General features: G+C 40.5%; 1 protein-coding gene across 19 annotated transcripts in view; it reads left to right on the forward strand.

Moving 5' to 3' along the window:
- The first annotated feature begins 2,649 nt into the window (after window positions 1-2,649).
- prom1a (prominin 1a) overlaps window positions 2,650-14,859 on the forward strand; it is a 93,268-nt gene continuing 81,058 nt past the window's right edge. For 7 of the 19 annotated variants that reach the window (XR_014271395.1, XR_014271396.1, XR_014271397.1 and 4 more), the window contains exon 1: window positions 2,650-3,551. Coding sequence is in view for 6 of the 19 variants with exons in the window: in XM_082505963.1 (XP_082362089.1) it covers window positions 3,323-3,551 (229 nt within the window). In the remaining 13 variants the exon portion in view is untranslated. The remainder of the gene's footprint in view (window positions 3,552-14,859) is intronic. The other 12 variants (XR_014271405.1, XR_014271406.1, XR_014271407.1 and 9 more) reach the window with 3 other exon arrangements.

A 14,859-nucleotide genomic window follows, 5' to 3' on the forward strand; every position in this document is an offset into this window, starting at 1 on the left:
CTAAAGCATTCTGGGTTGTGTTTTTGAGGGTATGTATTTGGAAAAAGTTCACTTTCGAACCTCAAATTATTTGCTGTTTAACTCAAGTTCATGACTGAGAATCAGAATTATTCAAACTTCAAGTCTGAAACTATGTTTTAAAGTTCACTGTGAGTATGCGCAAGCTTATTTTACTTACCCAAATGCAGCATCAAACGTTTTGTATTAAATTATATGATAATGCTTGTTATCTAATGATCCATCATTTCAGATGATCCTGACCTGTATCACTCGCTCCCTGTGATACACTCGAACTCTGGATGAACATTGGGAACTGGATCTTGAGTTGGGATTTTGTAAGGTCAAGACCAAACGTTCATTGGTAAAAAGTTCTTACAGCTCTATGAATGAAATCATAGAAACTGCTTTGCTTGCAGGACAGTTGAGCAAACTTTTTGCTGACGGATACCAGTGGTGTGATAAGGATGCAGGCTACAAAAAGATGCAGGCCTACAGTGCTTCCAGAAGTATAAAGAGAAAATAAACTGATGTCACTGAGTGAATGTTTTTAATTTAGCCATTTAAAGAACCACTCATCAGTGGCTTTAGCTTTCAGAGTACAAAGTCAGATTAGGATTTCCTTTTTTTTTGTTGATGACAGGAAGCATCAAGGTGCTTCTTTTTCCCCCCCGTCAAACTTCCTGTAAGCTTTATCCATGAACCCTGCCTGACCTGATACTGGGCTGCACAGTACCTGAGTACCTGTTCAGAAGTGAAGGACAGGCAGAGTAAATCTGTAACAGACATTCTTAGAGGGCTAAGCTCCTTACACTGCTGAGAACTGAGACGAGCTTCAGCTCTGTCAGATCTGACAGGAATTTGTCTTGAGAAAGGTTGACGGGAATGATAGTGACACTTGGACAAAGTCCACATCCATACGCAAGATATGGTGGTCATTTACATTCCAATTTCTGAAACATCTTACTTGATAAAATTATTAAAACCAATATAGGGAAGACTATCAGCAGCTGAAAGAAGAGAAAAATTATCTGTAGTCATGATGCAGCAAGTGTTAAATTTATCGTCTTTCTAGAGCAGTATGAAAAAGGAGGACAGAATTTAATCTTGCATTTATATTTTTAATGAGATCATTTAGTTGTAGATACACTAAAAACTGTTCTTAATGAATCTACTAATTAATTCTACTGCCTCAGTCTAGCATATCATGTGTCTGTAAAACTGAAAGTCTCATCTGCTCCTCTGCAGGTCTGAGTGTGTGTTGTCACTGAAGAAATGTGCTCACAATCAGTGATCAAAGGTTTCCAAACAGGAGGCCCCTCTGTCACCAGGAGCTGGGGCCCCATGCACTCCAGAAAGAGGACAAGGATGTTACTGTGTAAAGAGACAGAAGCAAAACCCACCTGTTTGCTTCTCTGCCAATGAAATCAATCCTATGAGCTGCACGCAGGTATCCTCTGTCTGCCCTCTGGGGGAAAAGGTCAAAGGTCAAAGGTCAAGAAGGTGAAGAGCCTGATAGTGGGAAGAAGAGAAAGCTGACTAGGGAATAGCTGATACAAGAAAACATTTTTACATTAGAAATTATGTAAGATATTGTATTGTTCACATTTAAAGAACATGTTGAAGAGCATAACAATTACATTTCTAATTTCTGAAATGAAAAAAGGCAAGTAAGTAAAACTCTGCTTTCAAAAGATATTTGAAGGAAGTCAGTCATTCCATAAACCTCATCTCCTCGGGAAGGTTGTTCCGGAGTCAGAATCTAAGATGGCGAAAACACAACAACCTTCAGATTTAAACCTCAGCCTGGGAACAGCCAGAATGGCCCCACATGAACATCTAAGGCTGTAATCAGCTTATTAACTTTGAGTCTAACTTAAATAAGAGTAATTATACTTCTGCAGTGGATATAATGATAATATTCCCCCACAACTGACAATTTAAAGCTGCAGTGAACAGAAAAGGTGAAAGAGAAAAAAAAAAGCCTTTTTCCTCTTTTTTCTTCAGTGCATGGATACTCAGGTGTTTGATACTTGGCAAATGTAATTCAGTGCTGCTTTTGGCTTCACACAGGACCCCAACCCCACTCTCCCAGATAAAAGCCTTCTGCCTGACCCACTGGAGCACCACATATTACATTCGACATGGACTTTATACTGCTTAATACCTGGTCTGAAAATGTACATGTAATCGGTCATTCTCATTTCCGGGGAATAAAATAATCTGCTTTTAACAAATCTACTGTCCTATAGGGAACAAGGTGTCCTAGTGCATAAACCATAAAGTTGGCATTAGACATCACTTTTCCTCCCAACTTGGCATGTTTCAACTTGAAGGGTTACCTCTGTGGAGCAGTGTATTTTAACCCACAGCCACAATAGTGTCCCCCTAAAAAAATTGTTTTTAGTTCTTAAAACTAACCAGTGGGTGAAAGCTAGCTGCAAATGTCATATAAGAAAATGAAAGTTGTAACTGTTTAAAGTATTTATTTGAAAATTAATCAGCTTTCTTAACACAGTAACACTGCATATTTATTACAGCTAAGATTTCATTATTATCACAACTAGAATTCCTGTTGTGGAAAAAAAACATTCATTGTCTCTTTTCAAGCTCACATCTCAGCATTTTTAAAAATAACGCTTAATGTGGGTTGTGTAGATGGATCTTATAAACAATCCAATGCTATCAAAAGGTGAGGAATTAATTGTAAACATGTTTAAGTGATACTAAAGTCAAATATTGCTGGATAAGCATGATTTTCTAATATAAAATCGAATGATTTCCAGCAGACCCGAGGGAACAGTGCCTCAAAACGGCATTTCAATATATGTAAACTGTCTAAAGGTGGTTTTAACGTGTTCTGCCCCAAACTAATCTCTCCAATCAAAACGTTAGTAGGTTAGATCTTTAAGATTCTACTTCCTCTCCCCGGCAGGAGGAGCACCTCCCTCTGGACCCGTCCTCCCTTTGCAAACGGCGGCGCGCACCATCGCCCGCTCCCGTGACGCAGCGCATCCCCGTGCTGCACAGATGCCGGAGTGGAAGCGACAGGCGCGCTCATCCAAACGCATCGAACACAGGGGACGTGGGAGAAGATCGTCCGATTTGCGTCCGTCTAAGAGCTCCAGACCGCGGGGAACGATGCTCGGAACAAGTCGCTCGGTGGGAAGCAGGACTTAAAAAGCTGCGGAACACTTTTATCTGTATTCTCTCTTTTCCCCCACTCCGATAATAATCAAGATTCCGGGCAGTCGCCGTCCAGTTTTCTCGATCACTGAGAATTTAGTTCCAGTTTCACGACAGGTCGGTGTTTCGTTTGGACACGATGTGGAAGCCGGGAACCCTCCTCCTGCTGTTGCTGTGGCTGGCATCCGGCGAACTCCAGCAAGAGACGGAGCCGCGGAGACTCCCACCCCCAGGAAAGTTGAATTTCGGCTATGTGCCAGCGGGAGTTTACGAGACGCTGGCCCATTACGAACCTGGACCGATAGGGATTCTGTTCCACATGGTCCATGCTTTCCTGTATGCGGTACAACCCAACGCTTTTCCACACGGTAAGCATCCCCAATCGAGCTCACGGTGGCTACAGCACAACAAATGCAGACCGAGCCCTGGGCAACGTGTCTGAAATGTATATGGAAGTCATGGGGGAATAAGTTATGAGAATCTATGAGTGTTGTTCCCGCTTGGTTGTCTTGTGGGACGCAAACAGGGACACGAACAAGAGAGAAACTGCAGGTTATTATACTGGATTACAAATTGACTTTTTTAAACGTTTTTATGAATTAGGCACATAAATATTTATTCTAGTTTTGTGGATATTGGGTTAGGAATCAAAACTTTGAATTTTATAGCGCTTCTTCGGTCTCACTGCGTGAAAAAGGTGTCCACTTGCGGATTGGTCCAGTTGTGCGTCATGCGCCCCGTTCAGCGCTCACAGCACGCGCTTGAAGGTGGTGTTTCTGCCTGCGGCGCACTTTGTGTCAGGATAATTACAATTAATGAGCCTCCCGCTGACAGCAGCGGTGCACGTTGTTTTTGCCTCTGTGAATGAACGTCGTTGGGTAGTTTGTTGGTATGAGCACCCGAAGAGCTTGAACGCGCATGGCTTTACATTTAATACAATTATACCTGGCTGCTTAACCACACCCCCACACACGGAGGTGTCTCTGTGTGTGTTTAATTGGGTATTGGGTGCTCAAAAGACTCTACTCCACTGCATGCATTTCAGTCGAAGAAACATTTTGCAGATTAGTATCTCTCTGAGTCACCTTGTTAATTGAGTAATCCCATAAACCCCTGCGCCATATGCTGTTGGCGTTTTTAGTTTTCAGTTTGTCACCGGCAGTTGGGGGCTCATGGCCTAATCCTATGGAGCAGACAGACCACTGCGCAGTGAAGCTGTTAGTTCATTCATGGGTGCACACACTAAATAATCCAAGGAAGAGGGTGGAAGTCATGTGGAAACAGTGGGATAGGATAATAAACGACAGTTCAGAGACATGTATGTTTAATTTCTTTGACTAGAAATTTCACGCAGATGTTTTTCTTTTTTCTTTTTTTTTTGGGGGGGGGGGGGGGGGTCATGAAAGGAAATTTTGCAAGTAAAGGTCATTGGTTATTAATAGAACCTGTGCATGTTTGCATATCTAAATCCAATTCTGTCAGGGCTGCTTTGATTATAAGGCTACAAGCTGGTTTGCAGGAAACCATTGGCCTTTCACGGCTTGTCAACTACATCTCTTGCGCTGCGCCATTACATAACTTGGAGTTATGTTAAAATCTATAAGATGAGCCAGAAGAAAGATCTGCACTCGGTTTCCACTCCAGTGGTTTGTGACTTGAAGTGGCGCAGATGTCAGAGTGGAGCACTGTTTAGGCTGGGTCGACCTGGGTGTCGTTTCTCTTCAGCCTGTGATAAGATACAGTGTTAACGTTGTTACAGCAGGCTTTTAAAGAATGAATCACTGAATCCTGTAGCAAAAAAGGCTCTTAAATTCTGTTCATCTGTTTCCTAATCACATCTGATTTAAAGGGACAGTTCACTCCCAAACAAAACAACATCTTGTCTTTTGGAGTGATCCCACTACTAACTACCATTCATTTGTTGGGCATTTGTTTGAGATGATGATGGCTACAACAAATGTTTTATTAATTTTCTATTTTCTGTTAGAAAATGAAGATATTAGAAAATGTGCAAATGAACATCTTGCTATATATACACACAAACACACACACTAGTTCTGTGGATGTGACTTTATTTATGTATTTATTTTTGTGGATACATTTGGACCATGACAAATCTTGTTATTCATATCCCAATACAGACGAGCAGCGTCAGCCACTCATTCCTTCCCCAACATCTGGACCAGGTGTTTGTTTCAAAGGTTTCTCAAACCCATAATTGAAAGCAAAACCATACTCAGAGCATTAGCAGAGAATGAGTCATTTTTAATATTTTTTTGTAATTTATTTACAGTTGATTGACAAGCACTATATGGGCGAAAGTATTGGGCCACACCTTTAACCTTTGAATTCAGGTCTATGAAATCAAGCACCTTTCCATGTAGTCTGCCTTTAAAGACAATTGTAAAAGAATGGCCTGACTGAATTTGAGTGAGGTACTGTAATAGAAAGCCACCAGTGCAGCAAGTCAGTTCATAATATTTCTTCCTATCTAGAAAAGAATAGAATAGCCCTTTATTCTAGACCATGACACACCATAAAAAGTTACAGAACAGGGTCACCGAGTGCTGAGGTGCACAGTGCAAATGGTAAAAGTCAACAACGTTCTGCTCACTGAATAAATGCAGAATTCCAAACCTCTTCTCGCTATAACATCAGCACCGAAACTATGTGTCATGAGCTTCATGGCATTGGTTTCCATGGATGAGCACTGCAGGAGTAATGTGTAGTTGGCGCAGTACCTTTGTTGATGGAAAAAGGAGAAGGTTGAGCTACAGAAAAGGATAGCATACCATCCTTTAAATCAGGGGTGGGGAACTCCAGACCTCAAGGGCTGGTGTCCTGCAGTTTTTAGATGTCCTTGATCCAACACAGCTGAGTTAACCGGCTAAATTACCTCCTCAACATGTCTTGAAGTTCTCCAGAGACCTGGTAATGAATTAATCATTGGATTAGTTGTGTTGACCCAGGCTGATATCTAAAACCTGCAGGATACTGGCCCTTGAGGCCTGGAGTTCCCCACCCCTGCTTTACATTAACATGCAGGCATTTGCGTATATAGGTCTTACTTTTCTCATTTATCCACTACATCTACCTGAACATTGCTTTTGGTAGCACAGAAAACACAATTATTGTCATATTTTCAGATTTTTGAATAGACAGCAGAGTACTTGTGTTTCATGTTAATGTCAGTTAATGAAACTGTTTTCCTTTTTTAAATTATAGCTCCAATATCAAAGGTTTCATACATGTGCTATATCCCCGAGGCTTGTTCGACCCTTGTGGATTTTTATCCAATACAGTCAACAGCCAGTTAGGCTAACCCTATAAACAAGTGTGAGATGAACATTATGTTGATGAGTAATTAGCGACGCTCCATCATCACATCTCTTACTATCAGTGTGCATAGCACATTACATTGAGGAATGTCTTTATAATCTCATGAATGCTCAATTTAGTCAGCTGATGTGTTCATCACGCTGTATGTGCGGCAAGCGGCTCCGAGCTCGTAGGAGGTTTGATTAGAAAAGAAGCAACAAATGTCTTTCATCAGCACCCACACAAATCGAACAAACAGCGACATATTCTCTAACTTTTTTGTCTCCAACAGCTGCAGTGTGGAAGCCTCCAGGAGCTGTTGACGCCTCCCTCACACTTACCCACACTCTCACCGACACACAGATGCTACAATCCAATACTCAAGCTGATGTATAGGATCACAAACCCTTTTTACACTGCAATTTCACAGCAGTTATGGCTTTGTGATGAATTCTTCTCATTAGGATGTTGACTTTTTTTCATCAAAAGTGAATGGATACTTTCCAAAAAAGCCCAGGGTCCTGTGTAACCTCTGACACCAGAGGTTACAGATGCAGGGGAAGTAGTAGTATCGCTGTTGTGAATTGAAAAGTTTGCAGTGTTAGAGGTTTGAGCCCTACTCCCTCAAATGCACAAGGGTGCTTGAGCAGGACACTGAATCATCTGTGTTTGTTAAAGCAAAGGTGAATGATCTCAAGACCAATGCAGCAAACTGGTTTACGAGCCAGCTGGTAGGGAAATCGCAAGGAAAAGGAAAGGACTGTGCTTTCTTCTAGGCAGCGTCTGAACTTTCAAAATAAGAGCCAATACACTAGTAGATTTCACATAGTGTCCTCATAGTGCCCGCACTCATCCTAATATTGCAAGCTCATTTAGAAACGTTTTCTTTTACTCTCATCCAGTTTGCCTGTCAGGGGAATGATTAAGTAGCAATGACATGCTTTGCTCAAAAGCATTTCAGTAGAAAACATGAATGTAGGTTGACAATATTGATATCAACAGTATCAGAAAGCATTCAATCAATTCCCCTTCCCGAATTAGTAAGAATGTAAACATGACATAATAGTTGCATTTAGTTGCATCTATTTAGGTTTTCATGTCTGCTAATTAATCCTGGTGTAAGTCAGCCATCGCTTGAGAATAGCTGTGCATTAAGTTGCGTCTGCGGTTTTGAAATGTACCATTTCATGCCTGTGGGTGAGCGCAGCTGGGAAGCCAGTGCCAGCCATTATCGTGCAGCAGATCCCTGTTGGAAAGTGTTTCCTCATTAGTGTTTCCTTTTCTCAAGAAACCATGTTTAGATGGAATTCAGACCACAGAGGACGTTTTTCAAAGAACCTAACAGTTGCCAGGGAAACCCATCACCAGTGATCATGACCTGTGTGATTTGCTTCACCTCGCTGGCTTGTGTATCTTACTGCATCATCATGATCATGAAAAGTACTGTGGAGTTATGTAGATTTATGCAGCTCAGGGTATATGGTCTTACCTAATGTTTGTTATTTAACACTCATTCGAAGGGAACCCAGGGTGGGTTTTTTTTTTTCTCCAGCAAAGAGGCATGAAGCGACTTTAGTGTTCAGTGAGGGACAGGTAGACATGAAAGAAACTGAAGAGGAAGACTTCAAAAGATTTCTAACCAAGGACAAAGACAAGGAAGCTCATCGTGAGCTGCATTTCTGAGGTTTTTTCTTTCTTTCATGTTCTTTGGAAGAAATCTTAATATAGCAGAGTTTGTTTAAAGTTAAATGATGAGAAATCTCAATTAAGTAGCTAAATGAAAGTAAAAGGTTGGAATAACTAGGATTTAATCAGAAGATGTTAGTGTTCTCTCTCATTCTTGAGCGCTACAAGATTTGCTGGGATTTACAGTAACACCAAGGTTTTTATAGTTAACGAAATCTAAACTAAAAACTAAAACTAGATATAAAAACACATTAGTTTACAGAAATAAAATGGACACACTAAAACTCTGAGGGAAAGGTGTATAAAAAAAAAAAAACAACTGAAAATTGTGCTCTCATACTGGTACAAATAATTAACTGAAAATTTGTTGACGTACACCCACCTTTATCTGATGCATTTTAGTATACCAACCAAAATCAGGCACAGAAGATTGGTATAACAAAACGCATGTGATTTACTTACATTTGTTTCAGCAGATAACAGGATAGCAACCTTCTTCTGTTTTTCACTTATCTCCTCATTTGTCTAACTGCTTTGATTCTTTGCTCATATTGTGGCTGCTGGCTAGTGGCTCACTCTGAACTCAGAATAGCTTCAACTTTAGCAACTTTGCTTTTTTTTTTAATCTTCTTTAAATTATATATTTACCTTGGTGAGGGTTATTTAAGTGTCCCATTATGTTTACTGTTACAAGCTTTCTTATGGTTGCCCCACCACGGATTACTTGAGTGGCTGATTTAGATCCCTCTCCATTTGATTTAATAATAATAATAATACATTTTATTTGAGGGCGCCTTTCAGAAACCCAAGGTCACCTTACAAAAAACACAATTAATAAAAGGAACAATAGTCATAAAATACATAAAATAAGTTAAAATTACAAAACAGAGCGTGACAACAGATAAAATCAGCATTAAAGCGAATAAGCCAGTTTAAACAGATGTGTTTTGAGCTGTGTCTTAAATACGGAGAGGGAGTCAATATTTCTTAGTGCAGGAGGAAGAGAGTTCCAGAGCCGAGGAGCAGAGCGACTGAAAGCTCTGTTCCCCATAGTGATAAGGTGTGAGGACGGAACAGTAAGATGAATAGCAGATGATGATCTGAGAGTGCGGGAAACAGTGGTGATATGGAGCAGGTCACACAAATATGAAGGAGCAGATTTATGGATACACTTGTATGCAAGAAGTAAGATTTTAAAATTTATCCTGGCTTCTATGGGCAACCAGTGAAGCTGCTGAAGAACTGGGGTAATATGAGCACTTAACGGAGTGCAAGTTATGACCCGAGCTGCAGAATTTTGAAGAAGTTGGAGTTTATGAAGGGACCTTTTAGGGAGACCAAATAGGAGGGAATTACAGTAATCAATACGGGATGTAATAAGACTATGGACAAGGATGGCAGCAGCATGGGGAGTAAGGAAGGGACGGAGTCGGTGAATATTACGTAAATGGAAGTAAGCAGACCGTGTTATGTAATTAACGTGAGACTGGAATGAAAGAGTATTATCAAGTATGACACCCAAACTCTTAACCTGAGGGGAGGGAAGGGTGGGAGAATTTTCAACGTTAATGGAAAAGCTGTGGGATTTGGTTAAGATAGATGGTGTACCAACAAGTAAAACTTCAGTTTTATTACTGTTAAGTTTGAGGAAATTGGAGGAGAACCAGGATCTAATCTCAATAAGACAGTCTGAGAGGGAGGTAGGTGGGAGGGATGAATTGGGTTTAGAAGAAAGGTAGAGCTGGGTGTCATCGGCATAACAGTGAAAATTTATATTATATTTTCGGAATATATAACCAAGAGGAAGCATATAAATAATGAATAAAAGAGGCCCCAATACTGAACCCTGGGGCACACCAGCAGAAACAGGATAGAGAGCTGAAGAATGGGATTTAAGTTGGATAAACTGAGTGCGGTCTGAGAGATAGGAGGTAAATCAGGTAAGTGGGGTATGACTAATACCAATGGAAGCTAACCGGTTCAGGAGAATATTGTGAGAAATGGTATCAAACGCCGCACTAAGATCAAGAAGGATGAGAATGGATAGGAGACCAGAATCAGCTGCCATCAGAAGGTCATTGGTAATCCTTAACAGAGCAGTTTCGATTTGTATATATCTAATGCTAATTTGTACACTCACTACTTTGTTGGGGCTCCTTTACAATGAATTTCTACATCAATGCATCATTGGCACTGCTGAGATTTTTGAGCTTTGATTACAGTCTTCAGGTTCTCTGTATTTTTGGCTCCAGTGTTTTTCATCTTCCTCTAGAGACAATACCCTGTAGAGAATGGGCTATTGTCTTTGGGGTTCAGGTCAGGCAAGTTGGCTGACCAGTCAAGTACAGTAGTAATATGGTGAGTAAACAATTTGGTAGTAGTTTGGCACTGTGGACAGATGCTGATGGAAAAGGAACACAGGATCTCCATATTGCTTGTCAACATAATATCTCCTGGTAAACTGCTGTATTGATTTTGGACTTGATAAAATACAGTGGACCACCACCTGCAACACCAGCAGATGAAATGACATTCTAAAGACTGCAGACATTTCATCTGCTGGGTTTCAAACACCTTGGATTATGTGCCTCTCCATTCGTCCTCCAGGCTCCGGGACTTTGATTTCCAAATGAAATGCAAAACATTTACTTTAATCTGAAAACAGGCCTCTGGACCACTGAGCAGTGGTCTTATTCTTTTTCTCCTTAGTCCAGGTAAGACACTCATGATGTCTCTTCTTCAGGAGTTTCTTGATATTAGGAGTCCGACGGTTGCCGCTCTTTTCCTGACATCCATGTGTAGTGTCTCTTGATACACTGACACCAGTATCATTCCACTCTTTGTGAAGCATTCTCAAAATCTTGAATCACCTTGACAATCATCTCATGTCCATCTCATCCGTATTGCTTGTTCGCCTTTTCCTATCACACTTCTCTCTTTCACTCAGCTCTCCATTTATATGCTTGCATACAGCACTCTGTGGCCACCTAGCCTTTTCAGCAATGACCTACTGTATCTTATCCTTATTGCAGAGGGTGTTGATTACAGTCAACTGGACATCAGCAGTCTCCCCATGATTGTTGCTGCGTATAATGAACTAGACTGATAGAAGATGGGTATTTATACTTTTTGAATAATTGTTTATTCAGACATGGTTTCTGATGACAGAAGAATTGATCCTGCTGGTAAACGCATATAGTTTTTTCTAACTTTCTCTTACCATAGCAGCAAACACTCAGTTTTAAAAAACCAAGGCAGCTAGTTATTTTTAGTCACATTAAGAGAGTTCTACTAATGTGAACATTATTTCTTGCCTTGAATTTTTTGCAGAAGCTGATTAACATTATTATAGCTTATGAAAAAAAGTAAAATGATAGGAATAACAGATTATTGCGGTGGGATTAGACTGCAGACACTGACCCTTTGGCATTCTGTGTTTTTAGCTGAATGTTTTACTAGGTTTACAAATCTGAGAATTTGCTGACGAAATACTGATTTGCTTGGAAAATTGATTATGGCACTACATCCTCATTACTCTCCAATATATGTGGCTTTACAAAAGTAATATTTGGAATCTGTCTGCCTTTTGGAGGTTGTTTGATACATTAAAAAATGAAGGGAAAAAGATGACATATGCAGATGAGAGAGAGGTTGGCAGGGTTTAGGTTATTTCTGATGTTTGACCTTGAATACAGCTGAGGCTGTCCACTCTTCAGGGTTTAATTTGACTCAACCAAAAAGCTAGTGTTGGATATTGAATTGCACATGCCCAAAGGTCATTCATAGCACATGAGAATGACTGGGTGATGCCAAAGGCCTTGTCAGATAACAGTCTAGCGCTAAAGTGATTAAAGAGAGCGTCCTTCATTTGGAAGGTCGTGGCTTGAGCCCCTTGACAGCCAGCATCTGTTTTGCTGAAGTGTCCTTGAGCAAGATACTGAGTGTATCTGCTACTGACCCCATCGTTTCTGTTGAGGAGGGTGACTGGGGGGGATCACAGTAAAGAAGGAAATATGGGAAACTAAGTCATGAGTGGTTATTTTTTTTCAGCATTTTTCCAGCCAGTTAAACATTTTCCTAATTAGAGATTTTCTCAGCAGAAGGCACATCTGTGGAGATTACTATTAGATGCTGTGGTGATTCGCTCAAAGGGGCTTAAATTTACAATCACGATGTTTGGCAGATCTGAATCAGTTCTCTATTCATAATACAAGTCAGTGGATAAACAGATGACTTCCAGAACAATATGTGCCCACATGATGGGCTGGTGTCCTATTTTGCACGTTTTGTTATGAGACACAAAGATCCAGTGAAAAAAATTAGGCTTACTTGCCAGACCAATTTCAACAAGTATTTCAAGTCTTTACTGTGTACATGTCTTGCTGAGTAGGTGACACAGTGGAAGCACTGTGCATAAAGGTAAAAAAGTGAATGGATGGATTCTTATATAGAACCTATATACTATACTTAATTCTACTCTCTCGGAGTACTCAAAGCGCTCTATACAACATGCCACATTCACCCAATCACACCCATTCTCACAAGCACTGTCTCTATACATAGTGCTTTCTAAGTACATTCACACTCCGATCGGAGAGCAACTTGGGGTTAATATCTTGCCCAAGGATACTTGACATGCAGACTGGAGCAGCCAGGGATCGAACCACCAACCTTCCAATCAGTAGTCAAAGGAGCTTGCAAAGAAAAGCGTCTGGACTTTAAGTTGCTTGAAGACGTTTCACCTCTCATCCGAGAAGCTTCTTCAGTTCTAAGGTCAAATGGTGGAGAGTCCCAGATATAAACCTAGTGGGAGTAACCCCCCACATCAGGGGGTCCTTTTGTCCCTCTGTGGGGGGTTACTCCCACTAGGTTTATATCTGGGACTCTCCACCATTTGACCTTAGAACTGAAGAAGCTTCTCGGATGAGAGGTGAAACGTCTTCAAGCAACTTAAAGTCCAGACGCTTTTCTTTGCAAGCTCCTTTGACTACGATGACCTGGATGACTGAGAACCTTCACAGACACTTCCAATCAGTAGATGACCTGCTCTACCTCATGAGCTACAGCCATCCCGAAAAAGTTTAGACTGAAACCAGTATAAACTATGTATACAACCCGTACTTAAATTTTGCTGTACAGATCTCAGTTTCAGGATAGCTTGTTGATGGTACTGGCAGGTCCAGTAGATACGACACATTTTCACAAACAGCTGCTTTTTATATTCAAAGTTTTTCACATGTTTGATTTAGTAGTCTCTGTTTTATTGTCTAAGTTCAGTTGCTGGTAACCAGCTATATCTGGTCTTAACTATCTAGTGTTTCCCTGGGGACAGGTTGGTCAAGTTGTTCAATGTACTCAGTATCATTCATTTACATCAAGTCTCTCTCCCTACTGTTGGACAGGCTCTAATTGCTCTGTTTGAACTACAGCTGGTAACAGAAGTTCTTGTTCTGCCTTTGAGATCTGCTTCAAGCTCCAAGTAGAACATACGTGGAGAGCTGGTGCTAGAGTAGAACAAGGACTGCCATCTGCAGCTGTAGTCCAAAACAGGGAAACGCAAGTCCATCCACAGAATAAAGAACTTACTGGACAGGCAGTGATTGTTGCTCTGTTAAATTGTCACAAAGTTAAGTGGTAATGTTCATTAGTCAGCTTTCTTTAAAAATCTGCCAACCTCCTGTTCACAAATACAATGTTAAACTTGGGGAAACTGAACTGTTTTCTGGGGAAAAATACAAAATTACAAAAAAAACAAACCCAAGCAGACACAAGGAGACAGTGCAAATTCCACACAGAAAGACCCCATCTGGCTGCTGGATTGGAACCCAGGCCCCTCTTGCTGTGAGATGAAGATGGTAATACACCAACAAATGGTAGTCCATGTTCTGCTCTGTGTAGCAGAACCAGCTCTCCACCTCCTGTATGTTCTACTTAGAGCTTGTAGCAGATCTCAAGCGCAAGAACATGAACTTCTGTTACCAGCTGTAGTTCAGAGTCTATCCAACAGTAGGGAGAGAGACTTGGTGTGAGGTAAGAGGGCCCTTAATCACAGGGGGTGGTGTGGGTGAATGGTTGGATGGTATGCTAACATTGCCGGGGCTTTTAAGAAAGTTTACTTTTGTGGTCACAAAGACAAATGAAATTCTTTAGACATATTTGAGTTAGAATTCTTTAATCATTATTACTTTTGTTATTGGTAATTTTGTTACTATTGTTATACTACTGTTAAGCATATGTGTAATAAGAATCTTAATAATAATTTATATATTATTGTAGGATCTACTGTACAATACAAAGCGCCTTGAGGTGACTATTGTTGTGATTTGGCACTATATAAATAAAATTGAACTGAAATGAATAAGAAACCAGCTGCTGCTACCTGCTGTGCATCTGTAAGCACAACATAGGCATAGAGACCATAGAGGAAAGAGACCGTTTATTCCAGGAATAAAATAAAAATGTACACTTTTATTGCAAAAAAAATATTCCCCCCAAAATATTTTATTTCTGTTTTACAAAGGCAAGAAAGGAATACCAAATCCCTTATAAATCTTTTATCTGCCGACAGAGAGAATTATGAATAATGGTGATTTGAGCACAGACTGAATGGGAAATTTTGTTCTTCTGTTTGGCCTTATGGAAATTGGCATTGAGTGTTTTGGGGACTTGGAG

The sequence above is a fragment of the Aulonocara stuartgranti genome, assembly GCF_965226115.1.
Source record: "Aulonocara stuartgranti genome assembly, chromosome: 2".
NCBI lineage: Eukaryota > Metazoa > Chordata > Actinopteri > Cichliformes > Cichlidae > Aulonocara > Aulonocara stuartgranti.